The sequence below is a fragment of the Callithrix jacchus genome, chromosome 19 (genome assembly GCF_049354715.1).
Source record: "Callithrix jacchus isolate 240 chromosome 19, calJac240_pri, whole genome shotgun sequence".
In the NCBI taxonomy this organism is placed as follows: Eukaryota; Metazoa; Chordata; class Mammalia; order Primates; family Cebidae; genus Callithrix; species Callithrix jacchus.
In genome coordinates, this window is record NC_133520.1 from 34,599,291 (window position 1) to 34,625,395 (window position 26,105).

Genomic DNA, 26,105 nt, shown 5'->3' on the forward strand with positions numbered 1-26,105 from the left:
TAACAGGGGAGAAAATTCTATTTATACATGCAACATGAGTACATGTGGGAAAGTAACTTAAAAAGTTGGTAAGTAATTTAAAAAGTTGGTTAGAATCGGGGACTTTGACATCATCTTAATAGGTGCAGGTGGGGAGAAGAAAGGCACTTATAAGAAAAGAGATTACTGGCTAGGTGCAGTGGCTCATGCCTAGAATCCCAGCACTTTGGGGGGCCGAAATGGGTGTATCATTTGAGGGCAGGAGTTAGAGACCAGCTTGGCCAAAATGGTGAAATGCTGTTTCTACTAAAAACACAAAAATTAGCCAGGTGTGGTAGTGCGTGCCTGTATTCCCAGCTACTTGGGAGACAGGTACAAGAATTGCCTGAACTCGGGAGGCAGAGGTTGCAGTGAGCCAACACTGTGCCAAGACACCATCTTAAACAAAAAAGAAAACAGATTACTTTTTGGAAAGATAAGAGGGTTTTCAGGGGAAAAGTAGGAAATAAGAAAGTTTGTGATAATGTTTCTCTTTCTGTCTCCTTCAAGGCCATGACATTTCCCTGGAGAAGGAATTTGAAATATGTTTTACTCATGCTCTCCCTTCTAGAGTAGAGCTGCCCTGAAAAGGAATTAATTACGGCCACCTTATCTCCAAGGTTGCCGCCCTTAGTCAGATAAGAGAATCCCCCAAAAAAGCTTTGTTCCTTTCCATATCACTGAATCTCGAATATCTTTAGCTTAAAATAATCTTTATGCCAAAGTGGCATATTTGGGGATGGCATATCCTGATTCTTTTCAGGAGAAAGATGTAAATTAATCATTACAAAATAGTAATAATGGGTTCAGAAGAGAGGAACATTTGCAACCTTGCTGTGTCCTAAATGCTTTGTTATTTTGTTAAAACCTGAAATTTTGTAGGAATTTTACCCCAGTTTCATAATCAGAGCACAGAGAACCAACCAAGTGTTATAACAGCCATGAGCAAGATGCAATGGGAGCCCCCAAAGCAATTTTCCATACCTTAACTCCTGAGACCAAAGCATTCCCCTCACCCCTCTATTCATTTGGTTCACTCTGGACTCAGACCAAATCCTGTCACAGGAAGAGCCACCAAGTAGGAGGCCTGGTACAGGCCCGGCCAGCAAGGACAACATGTCACTGCAGGACTTTGGAGCTCTCAGGTGTGGAGTCAGTTAAGACCAGCTCTTGCTGGGAAGTCATAGATCTGGAGGGACAGAGGCAGGTAAGGTAAGTTCACTTCCTTGAGCTTTCTGTCTTTGGTGCTGCTTACAGTCTTAGGATATCTGATATTCAGGAAAGGAGGATGAGGTAACATTCAAAGTTGGGTCTTATCTGAGAAAGTAGCAGGGATTGACAGCCCCTTCTCTTCCCCCAGTGCTGGCCAGAGTTACAGAAGGTGGACTGTAAACACTGGCAAATATTGACAGAAGTCAAGGTCATGGCAAGACCATTTGGCCCACGTCTGTTGGGGAAGTATAAACCCACGGTTCAAAAAGACTGGTCAACTGGATTTGCATTCCCAGAAACCAGGACATTTCTGAAACTGAGTTTTAAAACTGGCAGCTCTTTTGCCATCCCTTTGTATTTTCGCAGTCTCTCCCTATGCCAGCTTTCTTACAGCTGTTCAGATTTCCTGTTGTAATTTTTTTTTTCCTTTTTCTCCAGGGAGGGGAAATCAGTATTACCTCTTCTCTAGAAAGGAGGTGGTTGGGCTGGTCTTAAGCGTGTTAGATCTTTTTTGATTCAAACCAGGTGTCTGGGCTGGGTGAATTCCAGCCTGGGGTGAGGACTTTGATCACCAGATGTTTTATTGGTGTGCATGCTGCCTCGTGGTTGCCTGGCTGGTTTCTGCTTCAAATGGTACGTATGCTTTCCCTCAACTCAGTTTACCAGGCATTTGGTGTCAATTTGTGAGGTTATGAGAAACTCTGTCTAGAGCTTTAAGGAAGTTTGCATTTATGATATTTCTTTCTTCTATTGAAAAATCTCACATTATCCTAATGTTCTGTACTCAGTAGAAGTTTAGTATACATTTAATGATGATCCTGCTCTCTGAAGTGGGTGGTTACTGCTTACTTTCCTTTTCTGTTCTGGGACCAAAGAGAGTACTAATTTCAAAATCCTATGAGGTCTTACTTGTTATAAACTCCAGGACCACTATTTGGGGAGGGAATCATTTGTTTAGGAGTGGACAACTTGTGGCTGAATTTGAGTAAAAGTCCTCTAATTCTTTTGGAAATAAAACTTTGGAAATCTTCTGGAAGGGAGGGACATGGACATACATGGACATGGAAGACTATAAGAATCAGAATCAATAATCCAGCAAAAAGAGACAAAGATGGGGAAATCTAATAAGGGTTTCGGACAGCACATGATATGGCAAATGAATTTATTTTCTTTTTCCTTCCAGCAGAGCACTGTCCAGAACTTCCTCCAGTGGACAACAGCATATTTGTTGCAAAGGAGGTGGATGGACAGATTCTGGGCACTTACGTTTGTATCAAGGGCTACCACCTTGTAGGAAAGAAGACCCTTTTCTGCAATGCCTCTAAGGAGTGGGATAACACCACCACTGAGTGCTGCTGTAAGTTAGATCCTGCTACATCTTTGCCTGTGTTTTACTCCTTCACATCCTACTTCTTGTAGGCCATGGTAAAACTTTATGAGAAAACAAAAATTCTCAATTTCTAGGAGCCCTCTTTTAAAGCACACCAGTGAAGGAGCATCTCTTGGAAGCTCCATGATCAGATCTTGATCAGTACTAATTTAGGTGAATTAACAGGATCAATTCACCCTATGGGAAATAAAGAAATTTCTTCCAGATACTAGTACTATTTTTTTTTTTTTTTTGCTGTAATTTCTTTAACCTGATATTGGTTTAAAAATGTTTATGTTATGAAAAATTTTAAATGTATACAACAGACAGAAGAGTCAAATTAACTCATATAGACTCGTCACATAATTTCATCAATTGTCCACACCTGAGTAATCTTGTTTCATGCATATCCTCACTTTATTATTTTGAAGGAAGTACATTGTATTATTTTATTTCACCCATCAACTTTGAACTGGGAATAGTTTATATTCTCAGTTTACAGATGTGATAATTGAGATCCAACTGACTTGCTCAAAGTCACAAAGCTCATTTCTGGTATCCTCTGTGGAGATGGGGAATAATTCATCCGTATTCCATTTATTACTCCTATTTTTTAAAGAATAGTTGTATCAGTTCTCTTGTATACCCAGAGTAGAGTACACCAATATTATTATCCTTCATTCATATAACCACACTCATGTCCCTGAGCATTCTCTCCTGGTTTTTTTTTTTTTTTCCACTCCATGGAAAAAAAGCATAACAAAGTAAATAACGATAAGTGTACATTTGGGTGGATGAAAGGAAAGGAAAGACTTGCCTCAAACATAGGCTCAATAATTTTGAGCCATGCTTAATGTAACAGTACAACAAGCATGCTGTTGATAGTTTTCAGTTATGTACTTATTTACTTCTAGTTGCCAGGTCATGTTGTTCTTGTGCATGACAAAGATTTTTTTGTACTTAGGTAAGTACTTAGGTCATCCCCTCTTTCTTCATTCTGTGTTGATATGGTAGTACCATGTACCTCACCCAATTCAAAACGTGCAGTACTAGCTCTAATTTGCTGTTTTCTCACTGAAGACTGAGGAGGTCTGGTCTTTGCTGTGTTGGGCTTTAGCCTTGCCCTTTCAGATTACTTCTTATTTTCTTCTTCAGTGGGCCACTGTCCTGACCCCGTACTGGTGAATGGCGAAGTCTATTCTTCCGGGCCTGTGAATGTAAGTGACAAAATCACATTTAAGTGCAGTGATCATTACATCCTCAAGGGCAGCAATTGGAGCCAGTGTCTAGAGGACCACACCTGGGCACCTCCCTTTCCCATCTGCAAAAGTAGTAAGTATAAGAGAAACCATCAAGAATCCCCAAAATACTGCTTAGTAGTGTAAACGTAGGCATTTGCCGCTTCCCTGGGATGCTTGTTTCTTTTTTTCGTATCGGGGACGGGCTTAAGATCTAGCAGACAGCCATGAAACAAGTGGAGCTCACAGAACCTTTACTCACAGGTGTAAATCTCACCTCAAGAGATACATTCCAGTGCAATGAATGGAATCCAAAGCACACATTTTTCTTTCTCAAATAGGGGTCCTGTCCTACTAGGTCTAATGTAGGGTAGTTTGGAGCATTGGCTATTTTATTTTTTAATTTCAAGACAGTGATTTAAAGTCTTTGTTTGAAAAATAAACAGAAAACAAGGGAAAAAGACCATAACTTATCTATTGCAAAATTATCTACAAGATAATCTAAAGACTGTCTTTCTATCACTACAATTTGTATCTCTCAGAATTAGTAAGTTGGATGTGTTTATTGCATAGCTTTTTCTTATGTTTGTACAGATATTTAAAACAAACAAAATAAAATGTTGAAATTAAGCATTAAATAACTATTTTGCATATATGTATCTATATAAATATACCTATAGAAATGGGACTTGCTACACATATTTTTAAATTGCTTTCTGTCATGTAACAATATACATGGCAATTTTCCCTAACCAGTCCATCAAGCTCTATTGTCCACTATCTAATAACTGCATATGTGTATGTCATAATTTATTACACATCTCTCATATTATTTTCATATTTTTGCTATTAGGAACAATGCTGAAATGAATATTTCATATACACATATCCTTATGTCTACATTATTATTTCTATGAGGTAGATTCCTACCATGATTCTGGATCACAGGATGCCATTATTTGCAGAATATACTTCAAATATCCAAGAAATTCTACTAAAATATTTTATACATACTTGGATACAAAATAAATATTGAAAAAATCAATGTTTTTACTTTCTATTAATAATTATTAGTTGAATTTGAAATGTAAAAATAATTCTCTTCACAAAATCGTTATGAAAGTTTACTGAAAGATATGAACCAAGACTTGAATGAATGAAAGACATGCCATGATCCAGGGCGGGCAGACTTAGTATTAGAATGCAAGGCCTACCAGAAGCTGAATTTCAAAACACAAGAAAAAATTAATTAAAAAGATCTCACCTAGTAGGGTACACATCTAACACTGTAAATATTTTTGGGAAAAAGATGAATGATGGATCAAAGGGAAGGGAATACTTGCTGTATTAGATAGTGCAGTGGACTACAAAGTGACTATGAGCACAATAGCATTAAAATGGCAAACTGGAGGTATTGCAAATTATATGGCATTAAAATAGCGAAGTATAGGTACAGATAAGTAGAACATACGAAGTCAGGAGGAAACGTCTATTCAGTGGTAATGGGATAATTATCTATTTGGAAGAAGATGCAGTCAGGGCTGTAGCTCATACCATATTCACAATACATTACAGGTGGATTTTAAACATATAACTAGAAAAAGCAAAATTATTAAATCATTAAAAGAAAACATGAGATGATATCTTTATTATGTTGGGATGGGGAAAGCCTTCCTACGTAGTAACATAAAACTCAGATGTTGTAAAGGAAGAAAGTGGGCAGATTTAATTAAATTTTTAAAAGAAAATCTTCTACATAGTAAAAGACATCATAAAAGTTAAAAGATAACAAACTTGAAGAAAGTATTTGCAACGTATTTGATGGTTAAAGAGCTAATGTTTTTAGTACACAAAGATCTCCTAGAGATCAGTAAGGAACGAACAGCCCAATACAAAACGAGCAAAGTTGTGTTAAGGACAGGCAATTCCAAAATAATGGCCTAAGCAGCACTTCTGCTTCCCAATTATGTGAAAGGATATTGAACATACTAATGATTATATAACTGCAAATTAAAATTGATATACATCTTTTACTGATCAGATTAGAAAAAAACGAAAAGATGAATCTCATTTAACATCATTCAGGATCTGAGGAAAGAGCCATTTATATCTGTGAGAGTGTAAAGTGCTGTCGCTGTTTGGATGTATTTTGGCAGTAGCCTCTGAAATAATAAAAGCCAGGCATGGTAGTGCATGCCTGTAGTCCCAGCTATTTGGGAGGCTTAGGCAGGAGGATAGCTTGAGCCAAGAAATTTGAGGCCAGACTAGACAATATAGTAAGGCCTATCTCTAAAAATAATAAAAAATGAAAACGACATGATAAAAGGCAATTTAAGAGCACAAACTGTATATGCTCTTACATGAAGGGAACTGGGGTATTTAAAACATGCATACATACAGTTACATTACATGCATATAATATTTTATCATATGCATACAGTTAAATTACATGCATATAATATTTTATCATATGCATACAGTTAAATTACATGCATATATTTTATCATATGCATACATACAGTTAAATTACATGCATATAATTTATCATACGCATACATTCAGTTAAATTACATGCATATATTTTATCATCCGCATACATACAGTTAAATTACATGCATATAATATTTTATCATACGCATACATACAGTTAAATTACATGCATATAATATCATTTTATATCATTAGCTTGACACAAGTTTAAAGCATTTCCTTATTTCTTCCAGATGTTTTCTGTTTTACTCTCTTTTAATTCAGCCATTTCTATTCTAGCTCTTAACCACAGGATCCCTGTCTTTTTACGTCTCTTCATTTTCCAAATCTAGGATGAGCTCCCTAAGTTTCCTAATAAAGCACATTCTTTCTGTTTAGATCCAAGATCCACATCATCTCCTTCAGTCCAAAATTGTACTCATAAAAGTTCCCAGAACTTTGGTGGACTGTAATCCCCCAAACAACTCAGGAAAATTCTTCTTGCTTTCCTCTATTCATCCTTTGAGCTTTAAAAAATTAGTGTGTTAACTGCATAAGTAATATTAATCCATCTTTGTTGTAGAAAAACAGAGAAAATAAATGATGAAACTAATTACCTACGAGCCTGCCATCTAAGGATAAGGGCATTGGTTTTTGGCATATAACTTTCCATACCTTTTTTTTCCCTCTGCTTATGTTTGTGTAACCGTGATTTACAAAAATAACATTACATATGCTTTTTCATGATTTGCCATTTTTTTCTCAACCATTTGTTTAGAAGACCTTTATGTTTCAGGTCTTCTAAACAAATGGTTGAGTAACATACACCTACAAAATCATTATTAGTCACTATTTTTTTGACATGTTTAGTGTCCTGTGATCTCAGAGCTGACTGGGACCTTAGAGATGATATTATTTAACCTGCTTATCTGATAATATTAGGAGGGAATCCAAGAGGAGCAAAATGGCTTCCTTAGTGCTACATAGCTGGTGGAAGAGCCAGAATCAAAACTCGCCAACTCCTAACACGTCATCCAGTTTTCTTTCCGCATTTCCACAGACTCATCCTCTTCTGTTCCAGCCATGTTCTCCCCTATTTCTTTTTCTTTGGAGACAGAGTTTTGCTCTGTCGCCAAGGCTGGAGTGCAGTGGCACAATCTCAGCTCACTGCAACCTCCGTCTCCCAGGTTCAAGTGATTCTCATGCCTCAGCTTCCCAAGTAGCACCACCATGCCAGGCTAATTTTTGTATTTTTAGTAGAAACTGGGTTTTGCCATGTTGACCAGGCTGGTCTCTAACTCCTGGCCTCTAGCCATCCACCTGCCTTTGCCACCCAAAGTGCTAGGATTACAGGTGTGAGCCACTGTTCCCACCTTATTCTCTGTTTCTGATACTTTCCTTGATGTAGTTTGGCTGTGTGTTCCTGCTCAAATCTCATATTGAATTTAATCTCCAGTCTTGGAGGTGGGGTCTGATGGGAGGTGACTGGATCATGGGGGTGGATTTCTCATGAATGGTCTAGCATCATCCCTTTAGGTACTGTCCTCATGATAGTGAGTGAGTTCTCATGAGATCTGATTGTTTAAAAGTGTGTAGCACCTCCTCCCTCTCTCTTGTTCCTGCTCCTGTTATGTGAGATGCCTCACTTCCCCTTCGCCTTCTGCCATAATTGTAAGTTTCCTGAGGCCTCCCCACAAGCTAAGCAGATGCCAGTACCATGCTTCCTGTACAGCATGTGGAACTGTGAGCCAATTAAACCTCTTTTCTTTATAAATTACCCAGTCTCAATTATTTGTTTATAGCAATGTGAGATGGACTAACACACTCTTAGCCACAACGAACGTCAGCTTCCATTTGAACTCCCATGCTTTATTTCCTCTCTCAGGGAGTTATTTCTTCAGCCCTCATCTATGGCTCAATTTTCCTTTTCATGTACATTAACGATTAGCATCACTACAACTTAAAATTTCTTTCCTGGAGCTCCTGCTAGTCAGAGGATTTAGAAGTAAAACTAGGAATTTACTTTTAAATCCCTAGTAACTAAGAGGAACTGGGGGAAAGCTCTTTTCCACGGACAAATACGATTCAAAAGAGAAGGAAATGAATGGAGAACACATCCCCAGATCTCACAGGTGCTGCTCTGAGGACGTCAGGTGCTGGCATAAACAGCTGCATGTAGGGGTGCTGTTCATTGAATATACCTGGCCCTCACAACTGTCACTTCTATACTCCTTTCTCTCAGGAGACTGTGGCCCTCCTGGGAATCCAGCTCATGGCTATTTTGAAGGAAATAATTTCACCTTAGGATCCACCGTTAGTTATCACTGTGAAGACAGGTAAGTGAACACAGCCTGTCAAATGCCAGATCTTGCCCCTCGAAGCGCTGTTTTTGAGAATAACCCAGTCTGTGTCTACCTGGCTGTCTGATTTCCTACTGCTGCAGGATTCTGAGCTCATTCTGATTTTGAGAGCTGTTTTGGCCCTCTGCTCACTCTCCCCAATCCCTAGAAGAGAGATTGATTCTACAAAAGTATCTTACTTATCCTAATTGAAGTATCTCTTTTTCCTCTCTGTCAAGACAAGATAAATTATTTAAAATGTATAGGTTTGGCTGGGCATGGTGGCTCATACCTATAATCCTAGCACTTTGGGAGGCCAAGGTAGGCGGATTGCTTGAGGTCAGAAGTTTGAGACTAGCCTGGCCAACACAGCAAAACCCTCATCTCTACTAAAAATATAGAAATTAGCTGGGTGTGGTGGCACTTGGTTGTAATCCCAGCTGTTTGGGAGGCTGGGGCATGAGAATCGCTTGAACTGGGGAGGCAGAGGTTGTAGTGAGCCTAGATGGCGCCATTGCACTTCATTCTGGGCAGAAAAGTGAAAAATAAATTAAATGTGAATTTGTTGTTGTCGTTGTTTTTGAGACAGTGTCTCCCTCTGTCCCCAGACTGGAGTGCAGTGGTGTGCTCATAGCTCACTGCAATCTCTGCCTCCTAGGCTCACATGATCCTCCCACCCCAGCCTCCCTAATAGCTTAGACAACAGGCACGGGCCACCACACTTGGCTAATTTTTTTAAAGTTTTGTAAAGACAGGGTCTCCCTGTGTTGCCCAGGCTGGTCTGGAACTCCTGAGCTCAAGTGATCCTCCCTCTTTTTCTCCCAAAATGCTGGAATTTCAAACATGAATCACCCCACCTGGCTTAAAATGTATGTTTTTCTTAAAAAAAAATCAGAGAATAAAAATACTAATAAATAAATACAGAAGTGCAGAAATATAAAGACTTAGTATACAGACAGACCCTTAAAGCCACCTAATTAACACACAGTCAAGTGGCCTCCCTGGCACTTCAAAGGACTTGGCAGGCAACTCTCTCATTTTTCTGATTAAAAGCTATTGCTCCTTTTTAGCCCCTTTGCTAAGATGTATTTGAAAGGTGTTTCTCATTTTCTACTTTTTTTTAAACTTAGATGCCAGGTGCCTTTTTAGGCTATTGAATGATAAAGTGCTTCTCTCACTCTTCCCACACAAAGCCTGTGTGGGTAAGCACCTGATTCAGAATTTCTCACTTCTCTATGTTTTATGGGTTGACTCTTTGCTTGGATCCTTCCCACCTCCAGGAGAATGGTTTCACTTTTAACAGCGTTGTAATACCGAGATAACTTAAGCGTGCGTTAAGGCTCAAGGACAGGGAGGTGGATTCCATCACAGCATGAAATACTGAAATACAACTACACAAAACCAGTCTCCATTACCCAATTCGGGAAAAGCTAAGCCTTGTTCTAATTTCTGTTCAGGTACTACTTAGTGGGCACACAGCAGCAGCAGTGCATTGATGGGGAGTGGAGCAGTGTACCTCCAGTCTGCAAGTTGATCCAGGAAGCTCCCAAACCAGAGTATGAGAAGGCATTTGTAAGTAGGGGGCTCGTGTCTGTCTTGTTCACAGCTGGATCTCCAGGGCCTGGCATCACCCCCGGCATATGCTCAGTATATATCTGCTCAATGTGGGATATTTTGTTTGTGAATGTGTTGGCCTTGGCCTGGCTATAGAAGGGGCTCATAAACTATTAACTCACATTTTTATAGGTGGAAGTTGGAGTTCCCATTCAACACCATGAGACCCTCATGAGACCCTGTTGGTAGGAGGTGTTGTCTCATGTGCCATATAAACCAGTATTCCCCAACCTTTTTGGCACCAGGGATGGGTTTCATGGAAGACAGTTTTCCCATGGATGGGGGTGGAGAGAGTGGGGATGGTTTGGGGATGATTCGGGTGCGTTACATTGATTGCGCACTTTATTATCATTATTATTACATTGTAATATATAATAAAGTGATTATACAACTCACCATAATGTAGAATCAGTGAGAGCCCTGAGCTTGTTTTCCTGCAACTAGATGGTCCCATCTAGTTGGGAGTGAAGGGAGACAGTGACACAGATCATCAGGTATTAGATTCTCATCTGGGAGTAATGGGAGACAGTGACAGATTACCAGGTATTAGATTCTCATAAGAAGCAGGCAACCTAGATCCTTCACATGGGCAGTTCACATAAGGTTCACACTCTTATGAGAATCTAATGCCACCACTGATCTAACAGGAGGCGGAGCTCAGGCAGCAATGCAAGCGATGCAGAGTGGCTGTAATTATAAATGAAGCTTTGCTTGCCTGCCCGCCACTCACTTTCTGCTGTGTGGGCCAGTTCCTAATACACCATGGACAGGTACTGATTTGTGGCGCTGGGGTTGGGGATCCCTATTATAGAGCAAGGCACGTAGCACAATGTGTGAGAATGGGAAAAGTCTCTAAAATACTTCTAGGCTCCAAAAGCAAACAACAGACACACAACACTGAGCAGATCCATTTTCGTTGACTCTTCTTTTGGTTCATCTTTATTACTGGGATAATATTAATAAGTATATTTAAGCCAGAAAATATAAATGATTCACTGTGTTGAAAACACAAATCTTTGCTAAAGCTAGCCTGGTTCTGAGCCCCCACTGAGAGAGCTCACTGCTGCTCACTGCTCACTGCTCACTGCTCACTGCTGCTCACTGCTCACTGCTCACTGCTGCTCACTGCTCACTGCTGCTCACTGCTCACTGCTGCTCACTGCTGCTCACTGCTCACTGCTGCTCACTGCTCACTGCTGCTCACTGCTCACTGCTCACTGCTGCTCACTGCTCACTGCTGCTCACTGCTGCTCACTGCTCACTGCTGCTCACTGCTGCTCACTGCTCACTGCTGCTCACTGCTCACTGCTGCTCACTGCTGCTCACTGCTCACTGCTGCTCACTGCTCACTGCTCACTGCTGCTCACTGCTGCTCACTGCTGCTCACTGCTCACTGCTCACTGCTGCTCACTGCTGCTCACTGCTCACTGCTGCTCACTGCTCACTGCTGCTCACTGCTCACTGCTCACTGCTGCTCACTGCTCACTGCTGCTCACTGCTCACTGCTGCTCACTGCTCACTGCTCACTGCTGCTCACTGCTCACTGCTGCTCACTGCTCACTGCTGCTCACTGGCTTCAGAGCATATAGCCGGGTCTCCGTCCTTCCCTTGTAACTTGTAGAACATTTTCTCTCTTCAGCTTGCCTTTCAGGAGAGTGAGGACCTCTGCAAAGCCATAGAGAACTTTATACAACAATTAAATGAAAGTGATATGACAATGGAAGAGCTAAAATATTCTCTGGAGCTGAAGAAAAGTGAGTTGAAGGCAAAATTGTTTAAAACTGCAGCTGAGCAGATGTAATAGAAATAAACCTATGAATAAATCTTCCTCTTGGTTCTGAAATTGGTTTCAGATATACCTCTTATTGGGCTGAAATTGCCAACTGCAGTTGTGTAATGCACTGTGTGTGTGTGTGTGTGTGTGTGTGTGTGTGTGTTGTTCTCAGAATGTGAAAAGGCCAAATGTAGTGGTTGTCTAAGACCAGAATTAGCAACTTGTTATTGGAGAATGGTGGGCTTAATCTTCAGTCTGTAAGGAGTATAGGGAAACTCTGATCTCAGCTGACAGCATGTCTTGTATTTTAACATGAGACTTGAATTACGAAACCAAAACTGGCCAGGTCAGGTGGATCACTTGAGGTCGGGAGATAGAGACCAGCCTGACCAACATAGAGAAACCCCGCCTCTACTAAAAACATAAAAAATTAGCCAGGTGTGGTGGCTCATGCCTGTAATCCCAGTAACTTGGGAGGCTGAGATAGGAGAATTGCTTGAATCTGGGAGGCAGATATTGTGGTGAGCCAAGATTGCACCATTGCACTCCAGCCTGGGCTACAAGAGCGAAACTTCATATCAAAAACAAAAACAAAAAACAAAGAAACCAAAACTGATAGAAACTTATGAAGCAAAAATTAACCTCCCATTTCGGAAAAGATGCTTAGAGTCGTTACGTCCTCAAAAATGACCCGTTGGAACAGAAGTAGAGTTAGGACCCAAACTCTCCTCCAAGTCTTGCCCATCTGGTTTATCAAAGCAGGTTTCCAAATTCTCTGCAGGAAAATGGCTGACTGCCTTTTGAATGAAACCTGGTCCTGCATGTAGGTTTGAGATGGTGCAACACAAGTGAATATATTTCTTCTCTTTTTAAAAACAAAAATTTTAAATTAGTTTTTATTTTCAATTCTCCTTCTTTAAGGGTAGAAGAAATAAGAATCCTATGGCTTTCTATCAAGACGTCATACAGAGCTGGTGTGACAAGCTTCTTCCACCTCTTATTCTGACTGCTACCTGAAACACATAGGATATCTGGATAAAACACAACCAAAATACACAAGCCAGCTTGAAATAATGGAAAATCGCTAGGTAGAGTTAGAAAGGGGAATAAGAGATGGACTCTTGAGTACCCCAGTGTCTGCTAATAGACACAAGACATGTACACATATAGCATTACTTTAGAGGGGATAGGATGAACTAAACACTTTTCAGACAATTGTGGGCTATGAGAGCTCAGATGAGAGGAGGTTCACTTCTGATGGGAGGAGGAGGCAGGAATATTGTCAAGGAAGAAGTCATAGTTATTTGGGCCTTCAAAACTGAGTGAGAATTAGAGACAAAGATTAGGGAGCACATTCCGGGTGGAAAGAATATTCGAGAAATGGAGTGAGACAAAAATAAGATTTTTAACCAAGTAAATTTATTCCTAGGATTAATCTAACTGGAACGAAATGATTTGAAATTGAAGCTACTTCTTACATATATGTCTATCTGGGAGGATCTTATGAGCATTTGAAATGTCCATTCTTAGGAAAATTTTTAGAAAGTTATGGTACTTCAAATATAATACAGACTTACACAGTGATAATTATGAGGAAGTAGAAAATCTTAAAAATGTAATCTTAAGTAAAAATAGAATATTTAATAACAAGGGCTTATGACTGCATTTATGCAAAACCTTTATTCTTGTGGGAAGGTGCTAGACAATGATAGGCAAAGATAAAAAACAATTGTCTTAGAGTGGTGTAATTATAGGTGTTTATTCTCTTACGGCTTTTTAGTGTTGTAAAATGAATTTCAAATAATAATACATTTAGAAGGCGCAACACAGAGGCAGAAAAATCGGCTATGTTTACGAACTTGCACATAGCCTGGTTGGCCTAGATGAGGCATAGAAAGTGGTGAGAGAGAAGGCGGCTGGAAAGAGAAGTCAGAGTCAGTTTACGGAGGGATCTGAATGACATGCTGGAGAATATCCACTTGTCTTTGGTAGGCAGAGAATATATACTTGCTTTTGGCAGGCGGACCCTGGAGACATGGAAGCCTTTCAAACAAGGAAGTAATAGGATATACATAAATATTTCTCTCACAATGTTGGTTGCAGTATTGGTTGATGAGGGAAAAGAAGTAAGACAGAGAAGCCAATGAAAGGGCTCCTACAATAGTCCATACGGGAGGCACTTTCAACCCAAACCAGTCTGACAGCAGCAGAAATGAAAAAGCAGCAGAGACATGAGAGACATTGCAAAACTTGTATCAAAACAACCTGTCAACAATTGAACACTGAAGGGTGAGGGAAATGAGGAGTTAAAAAGTGGATCTGAAATTTTATTCCTGAGAATCAGTGGTCAAAAACAAGTTGGGGTCAGAAAGTGAAGCTTGTTAGCAGGAAATGAGAAATTCCTCTTTGGATGTGCTGAGGGTGACGTGATTGCAAGATGTCCAGTGGGCAATAATAATAATAATAAAACCAGAAAGCAAGTCTTGAGTTTGGGAGAGTAATCAGAAATAAAAATGTAGTGCCAGCTAGTCTTCTTGCTGGTAATAGTTCAAGCTGTGACAGAAAGGAAGATCATTAAAATTACAAAGCGATTTTTTTTTTAAAGAGGAGCCTGAGATATATCTATATTTAGGAATGAAGGGGAGGAAGAGGAGGTAACAGTAACTAAGAAAGAGAAATTAGGTAAGAGAATCAGGAAAGTTTACTGCCATGGAAGCCAAAGGACAAGAGAGTTTCAAAAAGGAAAAGGTCAGCAGTGACAAAGGTTGCAGACAGATCATAAAGAAATTTATTAAAGATATTTTGGACTTGGACCTAAGGGCATGCCTCAGAGAGACCTGTCAGTAGAAGAGTGGGTAGAAGCCAGATGGGAAAGCAACAGGCGGAGCGATGAATGAGAAAGAATAGGCAGATGGAAGGCAGGGCACGGTGGCTCACGCCTGTAATCCCAGCACTTTGGGAGGCCGAGGCAGGTGGATCATGAGGTCAAGAAATCAAGACCATCCTGGTCAACATGGTGAAAACCCGTCTCTACTAAAAATACAAAAAATTAGCTGGGCATGGTGGCGCATGCCTGTAATCCCAGCTGCTCAGGAGGCTGAGGCAGGACAATTGTCCGAACCTAGGAAGTGGAGGTTGCAGTGAGCCGAGGTCATGCCATTGCCCTCCAGCCTGGGGAACAAGAGCGAAACTCCATCTCAAAAAAAAAAAAAAAAAAAAAAGAATAGGCAGATGGAATAGGCTACACCTGTGAGAAGTTCAGCCTCATGCTAAAGAAGAACGACGGAATTTGAGGTACTCGCAAAATTGAAGCAGCATTTCAGGATGAGGGATGCATTGAAAATGAGGCAGGCAAAGAAGAAACAATTCTCCCCCGAAGGAGGAGTGAATGGGGGGAAAATCTGACATCGATGAAGCTAAGGGAGAATGACTTTTAGTAAAGTAGGAGGCAAGGGCATCTGCTGAGAGGGAACATGACAATTTGGTGACCTGGAGAGAAAAATCTGCAAGAATCATTGTGGAAAGTAAATGAAAGACTTCAGTACATTGGGAAATGTTACTTTAAAGACATACCAGCTTTAAAGGTGATATTTCTTCCTATTTAGCTCTTAAGACTGTGCAATCTGGAATCCTCCTCTGTTCACTCTCGTCAAATCAGTGTCTCACCTTGGTGACTAGCAAATGGTTTCTTTACATCTAATGTCCTTACCACTTTTATCTCATAATTTCGACCTTTTATTCAAATTTCACATCTTCTGTAAAACCTTCCTTGATTAACTCAATCTGTTGTAGTTTAGCTCCTTTTCTGAAACTCTTCTGGGACTTTTAGTATTTATTACAGAAAAAAATGAAGTTCTCAGAATCGTCTTTTAACAGCAATCTTCTGAGCACACAAATCTTAAGCTTGAGGATTAGTAGCTTAATCGGACAATGTCAGTGCTTGTGGCCTTTTTAGACCTATGTGGTAAGAAACATGGCCAATCCTTCATTGTGTTCTTCTGAGCATCACTGGATAGATCAACTTCTGGAGGCCGTCTGATGCCTGACACGTAGTAGTAGTCAACATTTGCTGAACTCTGAATACGTTCTAGATAACTCAGCACATATTGGAAACCCAATACGTGTTTGATAAATTCCCCACCTTTTGTAATTCTTTGGGGTGGGACAGAGATGAGCTCTGGGCAAGAACATCGGCTCCCAAACTCCAGGAAAGCACGCCTAGTGTCATTCAAAGTGGATCTTTTTTTTTTTTTTTTTTTTTTGAGACAGAGTTTCGCTCTTGTTACCCAGACTGGAGTGCAATGGCGCGATCTTGGCTCACTGTAACCTCTGCCTCCTGGGTTCAGGCAATTCTCCTGCTTCAGCCTCCTGAGTAGCTGGGATTATAGGTGCATGCCACCATGCCCAGCTAACTTTTTGTATTTCTAGTAGAGACAGGGTTTTACCATGTTGACCAGGATGGTCTCGATCTCTTGACCTCGTGATCCACCCACCTCGGCCTCCCAAAGTGCTGGGATTACAGGCTTGAGCCACCGTGCCCGGCTGAAAGTGGATCATTTTTGTGGAGCCTGTCTGAACCTCGCAGTATCTAAGGTTTCCAGGCAAAGCTGGATTTTGTCTTGCATAACTCTCGCGTGTTTATGAAAAGAAAAACGAATTCTGGCTTCAAATTTAAATTACCTTTCCACTTAGGGGAAATGGTTGGCAGAGGAGAAAGTAAACGATTGCAACATGTTATAAAGAATGAGGACTAGTGAAGAGGAAGGAGCTTAGGTAAACAGTTCTGTTTCATTTCTGTGTTAATCATTCATTGGACCCGTCAAAAGTTTCTCCCCATCTGTTTCCATCTAGCCATCCCTGACCAGCCAACTGCATAGCTGAAATTTAGGGACTTTTTGGTGGAGCAATTACCAGTCAATTTCAGGGTATGATAAACTCTGATCTGGGGAGGAACCAGTACTGCATAGACCAAGACAATTTTATTGTTTGAGAAACTATCCAAGATATCATCATAGAATCTCCTGCTCTTCCTCAACTACCAAAGGTCAGTGGACTACTAAACCCTTGAGATAGCTTGGGGGAAAGGTCGGTGGTTTGGCCCTTTAAGGAGTGCAGGATTAGTAGAATAAAACAGAGACAAAAACTTGGAGGTGTGTTCAGCAGAAATCTCTTTAGAAGCACTGTATTAGGGGATGTATGACTTGAAAAGTAATTTAAACCCCATCTGAGCCTCAATTTTTAAAAATTATAAATGGAGGAATAATATCATATTCTAATAAAATAAGCTAAAGAAGAGGCATAAGGTGTTGCTCTTGTTACTGTATCTAAAAGACAGGTGTGTTGGTTTGTTGACGTTTCACCATCTTCCCACATCTGGGAGTTGAGGCAAGGGGTCAACCAGACTCTCCAAAGGGTTCACAGGAAGCCTGCTTTTCATAGTCTACATTCTGAAAACTGGGGCATTTTTTTTTTTTTTTTTGAGATTTGATTAACCACTCCAAATCTCTTCTGCCATTGACAGGAAAGACTTTCAGATTTGGTAATGAGGCGGACACTGGCCAGCCTCCCGTTGATCTCTGAAGCTAGCAGGCTTAGTCATCCTCACCTTCTTCTTTACTTTTTTGATTTGATGATGCCGATAACCCTTCCTTCTTGAAATTCTCTTCTTTCTTGGTTGGCCAGGATACAGTACCAGAACCAGTCCTCATTTTAGTTCTTCAACCTCTTGTCTCTTTGCTGATTCCTGTTCTGTCTGTAAATATGGTAGCAACAAGAGAATAAAGAGTAGACCACAGAAGAGGAGGAAGCATCAAAGAAAGTTGGCATTAAGCTTAGAGATACATTTGGATGTAGAATAAAGGAGCTGATAGAAAAATGGATTCTAGGAAGGGAGGGGAAAGTGTGGAAGCAAGTTATGATTGAGAGCCCAGGTAGAAGGGAGAAGACACTCAGCCCAAGACTGGAGAAAAATATTATCCTTTCACAAGGTATTTCATTTCAAAAGGGGAATGTTAGACAAAATAAATGTCTTAACTTAAAAAGTAACTTCTCATGGAAGGAGAAATCTGGGACTAAAGATTTTTCCAGCGTCTCTCAAATTGTGCTGCATCGCTAAATGCTGATCGTATTTTTCACAAGGGACCTGCCATGCTGACTGAAGTTCTTGAGTTGGTTCCATTTCTGTGGGAACTTAAAAGATGATGTCCTTGAGGTATGAGAATGTTTGCTGGAGTAGTCTCAGCTTTTAAGTGAGCAGTTACAGAATTGCGGAATTTGTTCATCTAGGTTTAATGTCATCATTTTGGGGATGGAGTTAACTGATATCCAAGAAGCTGATATAGCTTCTTCAAGATCACAGATTTAGACTGTGGTATTGCTGAAACTCAAACTTCGGTCTTCTCAACTGACAAGTTCCAGCCTCCATTCCCATACTCTGTGGCCAGCTGGTTTCTGCTGAGAGACCACCAGGGGAACTTATGGTGAACTGCAAATGCCGCAATTGGAGGGGAGTTAGGATGCATCTTGTTGGTTTGTTGGGGAAGTCTAGTCACTGTATTATCTCTCTTCAAAGCATTTCACACACATTATTTCATTTGGTCGTCAGTGAGACAGTCATTCTCCCTCTAAAGATAAAATTAAATTGAGTTTCGTTCATTTTAGATTTATTGGATAACTACTATAGACCAATGACAATACCAGGTTAGAGATGGAAAGTTGAATAAACACCTCCCTTCGCTTCAAGGAATTCACAGTGTATTTTGGGAGCCAAAAGCAAATAGATAGTTATGATACAAAGCAATGTTACAATTAAGATATTAGTCAAGTACTGGAAGAACAGAAAACACTGGCATTCCATGGTGAAGTCAGGCAATGCTTCACCAAGGAGGTGACATTTGATTTGAATGGTGAATAAAGGAATAGTAAGTTGGAGGTAAGAGCGTTCATGCATGGGAGACATCATCTGTAAATGCTTGCAAATTTTTTTTTTTTTTTTAAATCTTGGCTGTGTGTGGTGGCTCACGCCTATAACTTCAGCACTTTGGGAGGCTGAGGTGGGAGGTTCACTTAAGGCTAGGAGTTCAAGACCAGCTTGGGCAACATAGTGAGAGCCCCATCTTTACAAAAAATTAAAAGATTAGCTGGGTGTGGTGGCATGCTCCTGTGGTCCCAGCTACTGGGAAGCTTGAGGTGGGAATATCACTTGAGCCCAGGAGGTTGAGGCTATAGTGAGCTGTGATTGCACCACTGCACTCCAGCCTAGGTGGCAGAGTGAGACTCTGTCTCAAAAAAAAAAAAAAATCCAGAATGTCTTTGGGGAAGGATAAGTGCCTTCTTGAGATGGAAGCATGGTGTTCTAAGTGAGAAATGATGGGAAGATTGGGACAGATATGGGAACCTATGGAAACTGGGAACCATGAAAATTTTTAAGCAGAGTAACATGCTTTTTAGGGGCATAATGGCATCAACATGAAAGCCGTCTTATAAAATGTTTGAAGGCTTTTGCAGTGGTCTAGGGTTAGGGGAAGGGAATTACAAGAACCTAAGCCTGGACTGTGAAAGTGGAATGTGGGAGAGAGTGGCGGATCCTGGCGCTGCCGCTATGACCAACTTGATGGGACTTGATGACTGAATAGGGCAGGAAGGTAAGAAGAGGAGGCGAGAATGACTTCAGTTTCTAATCTGGGAGGCTGGGTAGAGATTTTCACCTTCACTGAGACAGAAAGCACAGGCGTCAAATGGTGTTGGAGGAAGATGGTGAGTGTAGTTTGAAATATGTTAAATTCAAGGTGTCTGAGAGATAAAAATGAAGTGATTGGAAGTACTGATTTGAACCTTGGGAATTTTAACTTAAAATAGAAAAACATTTTTTTTTGCTTAAATGAGAAATCTGAGAGTCAAAAGTTTTAGTTTACTTTCAAGTTTGCAGGTAAAGAGGAAAGTGCAATAATTATTTCTGGATTTGGCAAGGAAAATTCACAAGCACTTACAGCTTTCGGCAAACAGAAATGTTCATTTAAGTATTATCCCAGAAAAAAAAAATTCACTGAGATAACAAGTCAGAATTACGCTTTTCTAAGGTTAAAAGTTACTTTCACGTGGCAACCATCTCCAAAATGCAAGTGACTCCTTCGTTAGAAAAAACATTTTCAAGGTCAGTTTTGTCACGCAGATTATCATGTGCTTTCTTGCAGATGCAGAGGAAGATAAAAGAGTTCCTCCTTATTTTGCAGAGATTTCTTTCACTGCCTTTAGAAAGACCTAACTTGAGCACCCGAATTTAACTAGTTAGCAACCAGAGTAGAGAAGACAAACCTGAATAGCTCAAAACTTACATGGAGGAAGGAATCAGACAGAATAAAATAACTATTAACAATTGAATTTATGGAGCATAGAAGTTTTTGCATGTACCAGAGACAATTAGGCCTAGAGGTCTGTGGGTGATTCATGTATGATGATTAAAGTCATGGACATGGATGAATTCCTTCCAGGAAGACAGTTGAGGGCAAGGGAAGACAGAGCTCCAGGACAACCCAGGGGCGCCAGCATCCCTCTGCTCTGCGTGACACATTGGATCTCACTGTACCAAAGGCCACAGTGGAGACCAGACCCAGGGCTTCCAGCTGGAAGTTCAGTGGATGTTCCTCTGCACTGGGTTGTAATTAAGGTCCCCCGGTGATGCAACCATTATTGCAATTTTAAACCATTATGACAACAATGTTTTGACATGTATGAGTTCAGCTTCTGACAGAATGACATGCCAATGCCAATTCTATCACACTCTTCCCTAATGTTTCTTCTCAATGTTTACTACATGCTATCCACGTGCCATGCCAAGCCCCTCTCAGCAATTCCGAGATACAATTACAGTTATCCCTCTTATTTTACAAAAAAGGAAACTGAGGCTTAGAGGAGCTGAGTGTTTTGCCCTTGGGACTCAGTTCCCATGTGGTAGAACCAGGATCCCAACTCACAGTCTGGGTGTGGCTTCAGAGCCCATGCCCAAGTTCTTGACCACACTGTCCTCCTCTGTCCCCAGCTCTGTGGCCATGGCCTAGGTGTGAGGCTGAAGTAAAGGGAGTGAAATGACTTCCTCATCACAGTGTAGGATGTGCCTATGTCTGTATCTCCTATCATAAGGAGGAAAACCAGTTTTGCTTACTCCTTCCCTCCTTCACTGTCCTCCCTTGACTAGTTGATGGTATGGTGACTTCAGGTTAAGAATGGAAGAGCCTAGTATAAAATTGCCTGGGCCAATTTTCATTAAAATACAGATGTGTGCCTTGCTTTAAAATCAGGTAGATCAGTCCTTAACAAAGCATACACTATAAGGGGAGACATGGATATGGCACAGTATTACTTTTCTTTGGAACATAGTTTATCACTAGGAGCTTTTGAATTTAAATTCAACACACTTATTTGAGCACTTTAACTTCCTGAGACACAGTGGCAGGTACTATTGTGGGGTAGAAATAAATGGGAGCACACTCTGTAATTTCAAGGATCTTGTTGTTTAGTGGAGAAGACAGACTTCAGATGTGAGTTACAAACCACGTCCGAATCAGAGTTAACACTAAATTGTACTTGGTATGTGGAGGCTTGCCTGGATAGGTGGGAATGCTGGAGAAGGGGCTGGCAGAATGACTAGGAATTAAAGAGGTAAAAGAGAGCGGGTAGATGACGTGGACAGGAATGGGAGGTAGGAAAGTAGTGGGAATGGTAAGGAGTTCTGGTTGTCCAGGACAGCTGGAGCTTAGGGGATCAGACGATGCTACTGAAAGGTTGGTCACCAAAGCCGGTTGAGTGAATGCCAGTTCCTGAAGGATCAGCTCATAAAAATGAATTTGATAAATTTACCGAAGCATCAATTTATCTAACATTGTTTTAAGAAATACGCATTTTGGAGCCTGGGCATGCTGGCTCCTGTAATTCCAGTGTTTTGGGAGGCAGGCAGATCACCTGAGGTCAGGAGTTCAAGACCAGCCTGGCTAACATGATGAAACCCTGACTCTACTAAAAATACAAAAATTAGCCAGGCGTGGTGGCACATGCCTGTAATCCCAGCTACTTGGGAGTCTGAGGTAGGAGAATCACTTGAGCCTGGCAGGCAGAGGTTGCAATGAGCTGAGATTGTACCATTGCACTCCAGCCTGGGCAACAGAGTGAGACTCTGTCTCAAAAAAAAAAAAAAGAAAGAAACAAAGAAAGAAATACTCATTTTGGGCCAGGCACGATAGCTCATACCTGGAATCCCAGAACTTTGGGAGGCTGAGACTGGAAGATTGCTTGAGGCCAGGAGTTTGAGACCAGTCTGGGCAACATAGTAGGGCCACATCTCTATTACAATTGTAGAAAGGAAAAAGAAAAAAAGAAATATTCATTTTGAATATTTAATAAGTATAAATATATTCTTTTTGAACGTAGCTAAAGAATATATATTTTAGCAGCATTTAAGTCATTTTTGTTCAATTTCTTGAAACTAATGATTTAATCTTACAGTGTTATTTTTATAATTATAGTCATGAATGTTTTTCTGAATATATTCAACATATATATTTTTCCTGTGAATGTAATCACAACTGCAGCAATTCCTATAGGAATTTTTCACTTTATACTCTTATCCTTTTGATTTTTCATAGTCAAATTCTAATTTGCCAACTCACCAGTATTTTTAATCTCTTTCTTCAACTTCACTAAAATTCAATAAACATAAAAAAATCTACCAATTGTCAAAAATTGAAGAAAGTTTTTCCCATAGTTTTCATACTTCATAACATATCTTATGGGGTGAGAGAAATTTATCCTATTTTATAAAATTCACAGATGATGAATGAGCATGAGTTTTTATCATATGCAACCTGCCTGGCTCTCAGCTGTCTCCAGCTTCACAAGACTCTGAGGGCAGAGGAGCATAGAGTTAGGCAGGAGGATACTGGGAAAAGAGAGGGGGAAAAAGAGTGGAAAGGGCAAACATGAAGGCCCAGAATACTGGCTCTTGCTGCTCCCAGTCTCCCAATCCTCCCACCTGCATTCATTCAGTACAAAGTCTGTGAACATATTTCCAGTAAGTGACTAGAACTGGTAAATTGCTCGTTAGGCAAATTTATGTATTGACAGATTGTCCCAGTGGGGGTGTATAGAGCTTATGGGACAGGATGTGTGTGACATGGGGTTCCCACAACTGACAGCAGGTGGAAGGATGGCATTATCAGAACTGAGTTTTAGAAAGATAAGAAGCTTATGTGAGTCTTTACTCAGTGAAGAACTTGGACCCCACAAAGTATGAAGGGCACTATAAACTTCTCTTCACCCACACCATTTCTCTCCAAGATGTTTCAGTCCAACTTTATGTGAGACTGTCACATATTATGGAGACCAGCATTATGTTGAGGGGCTGAACAAGAACTTAGATGTACATTATATTACATTACATTACAGTCCTACATTATGTAGGACTGAAACATTTTGGGGAGAAATACTGAAGGGACTCCCTTTACCTAAATGCATATGGGCTCGGTATGAATTGTGGATGCATGAGAGCGTCCAATCATCTGGACCTAACAGAGATGTCAAAGTCCAGGACGAAGTTCACTGTTTTATGGGAGCGAATTTGGTTAACTTCGTATATTCCTTTGAAGACAAGGACTATTTATTTTTTATTTTTATAGATTTACAGTATAGACATTTCTCAGAAAACTAACAATAAAACTCCCCTTTGATCCAGCATTCCCACTATTGAGTATCTACCCAAAGGAAAGGGACTATTTCTAATGTAAACTTAGGATATATTGGGTTCTCCAAAGGGAATGGGAAGTGGTGGTGAGGAATAAAAACGTCCTTATTAACTTTGCTTTAAACAAGTCTTTACATAGCCTGATTTAAAAATAAAAGTGCACTTGACATGTATGTTTTTCCTATATATATAGATATGTGTGTATAATCATTTTTCAAAACTGCAAATTGCTTGATGGTTTATTGCCTTTGTCAATGGTTCTCACAAGGAACTCCCAATACTTATATACAGCGACTCAACTCTTTCTATCCCATCATTTTCCTGCCTTTCTGTTTTGTTTGATGTTTGTACCTTTCCTCTAACTCCTCTGCCATTTCTTTGTTCAGATCATCTGGCCAATTGCAAGTCTTCTCATTCAACCTCCCTGTTTCTTTCCTCTAATCCCTTCAGTCTATCTTGCGCACGTCTGCCATAATGATTTTAAGGCAAAATAATTGGGTCACTCCTCAGCTTAAAAACAAACACTCAAATCAAAAACAAAATCCCAAACAAAAAACAAAAGCTTTTTATTCCCCAAGGAGTAAAATCTATGAATTTCCAGTATTTGGCCTTTACATCCCATTCAGACACATCTGTAAACTGTCCCTTCCCCATCTTAGACACTTACCAGCCAGATCGTAGTATTATCTACCATTCCCCCAACACGTCCTGCATCCATTCTCTGACTTCTTCAGTGTACTCAGTGCATATGCAGTCTCCTCTGCAAAGCCCACTCCCTCCCTCCAGTTAGAATCAATCTCTTCGGAGCACAGAGCTTCTCCAGAGGCCAATCCTTACTGTCTTGTGCTGTATCATTTGTGTTCAGGGTTTTGTTTTGTTTTGTTTTTCCACTCCAGGCTGTTATTTCCTTGAAGATATGGATCCCATAACATTTATACTAGTGCTTTATGACAAGTGGGAATCTGTTGACTATTTATTAAATTGAGTTCTTTCAGCAGAAAAGCATCAGTGAAGCAGCAGGCCATGTGCCCCTCAAGAACTCCACGTGGGACTCTTCACAGAAAATGGAAAATGGCAGCCTGGCCCTTTTTCAGGCTTTGGAAAGTCTCTGATCCAATTCTCTTCCAAATGACCTTGGTTGCTGCTCTGTTGCCTGCTGTTCTTGGTGAGTAATGGGAAACAAATTCAGATGGGCAACAAACAAGATCATCTGTGCATTCACTTTTAAGGCTAAAAAAAAGTGATGACTGAGCTTCTAGCAGAGACCCACCTTCATCAACAACTAGTTTATTTGACAGGCTAGAATTTAGGGAAATTTGCTTTACACATAAAGGAAATAAGTGTTCTAGAGATTTTCCCCTAGATTTGTATTTCTCCAGGAATTTCCAAAACAATCTGTCTCCCAACCGTAACTTGAAACTTATCCATATTATCTATCACTCTGACTGAAATATTTTACTGCTTGTGGGTTTATTCAGGGGGAACTTAAAAAGTAAATCAGCCTGACATTTAATTCTTGCAAGGAACACAAACTTAAGATTTTTATGCTTCAAGGCCTCCACACTACTTCCCCAGTATCATTCAAAATCAAACATGTATAAAAAACTAAATCAAAAATATTATTCTTACCCATTTCCCAGACACCCTGTTTTCTTTTCCTGAGAAAACCAAACATTTTTTAAATAAAATGATGTTTCCATTGAGGCAAACTTGGAGGGACTTCTTACTTTGCACAGATGCATTTGAGTTGGCAGATATGGGGAATCTAATAGGCTGGTAAAGTTCATGTCTTTCTTCTTTTTCAGATAAATTATCTCATATGTAGTAGAGAAGAAATATAAATTCTGCCTTTTATCATTATTGTTTATTGTTATCATTGGCATTATCATTTATGAACAAGTATATATTACTGATCACTCACTAGGTGTATTGAACAGAGAGTGTAATAGGAGTTATGGTTTTTCTTGACTAGAGGTGAAAAGAATGATCCCTGCTCTAAACGTCACACTATGGAAACATTAAGATGCTGTGTCCCAAGATATAATTTTTGGTGCTCCTTGTCATTTCAATGTCCAGGCAATTGTGGTCCTCCACCTACTTTACCGTTTGCTGCCCCAGTGGATACTATGTTGGCTGAGACACAGTTCAAAACTGGAACTAAGCTGAAATACACTTGCCGCCCAGGCTACGTCAGGTCCCATTCCAATCAGATGCTTACCTGTAATTCTGATGGCCAATGGACATATACTACTTTCTGTACCCGTAAGTATCAACAGTTACGTTTCTCATTTGTGCTTTCCCTGTCTTTGGAAAGTTGTTTCAGAAGCTGCATTTTCGTAAT

At 40.3% G+C, this 26,105-nt stretch overlaps 2 protein-coding genes across 8 annotated transcripts in view; both read left to right on the plus strand.

Moving 5' to 3' along the window:
- Positions 1–1,136: 1,136 nt before the first annotated feature.
- C4BPB (complement component 4 binding protein beta) lies at positions 1,137–13,680 on the plus strand. Of its 5 annotated transcripts, none has more exons than XM_035281073.3 (7): positions 1,137–1,225; positions 1,756–1,863; positions 2,414–2,587; positions 3,755–3,931; positions 8,549–8,642; positions 10,103–10,217; positions 11,899–12,102. In XM_035281073.3, exons 2-7 carry the CDS (start codon positions 1,806–1,808, stop codon positions 12,058–12,060), a joined length of 780 nt encoding a protein of 259 aa, XP_035136964.1. In that variant the 5' UTR covers positions 1,137–1,225; positions 1,756–1,805; the 3' UTR covers positions 12,061–12,102. The 5 variants fall into 5 exon arrangements, with proteins under 5 accessions (XP_035136964.1, XP_035136967.1, XP_035136969.1 ...); XM_035281076.3 differs by having other exon boundaries at positions 2,417–2,587; XM_035281078.3 differs by lacking the exon at positions 1,137–1,225 and adding an exon at positions 12,955–13,680 and having other exon boundaries at positions 1,585–1,863; positions 11,899–12,013.
- Positions 13,681–16,882: 3,202 nt separating this feature from the next.
- The window catches only part of C4BPA (complement component 4 binding protein alpha), a 44,457-nt gene continuing 35,234 nt past the window's right edge, over positions 16,883–26,105 (plus strand). For 2 of the 3 annotated variants that reach the window (XM_002760742.7, XM_078357014.1), the window contains exons 1-3: positions 16,883–17,077; positions 24,763–24,929; positions 25,841–26,026. In XM_002760742.7, coding sequence (XP_002760788.1) covers positions 24,788–24,929; positions 25,841–26,026 — 328 coding nt within the window. In that variant the 5' untranslated portion in view covers positions 16,883–17,077; positions 24,763–24,787. Of the gene's footprint in view, positions 17,078–24,759; positions 24,930–25,840; positions 26,027–26,105 lie in introns of all 3 variants that reach the window. The other variant, XM_008985588.5, reaches the window with a different exon arrangement.

What these genes read in the sequence shown, in the direction of transcription:
- C4BPB (XM_035281073.3), top strand. Translation starts at nt 1,806, where the DNA reads ATGTTTTATTGGTGTGCATGCTGCCTCGTGGTTGCCTGGCTGGTTTCT. An exon ending in GCTGGTTTCTGCTTCAAATG is followed by an intron (nt 1,864 to 2,413) that starts GTACGTATGCTT and finishes TTTTCCTTCCAG; the next exon opens with CAGAGCACTGTCCAGAACTT. An exon ending in CACCACCACTGAGTGCTGCT is followed by an intron (nt 2,588 to 3,754) that starts GTAAGTTAGATC and finishes TTTCTTCTTCAG; the next exon opens with TGGGCCACTGTCCTGACCCC.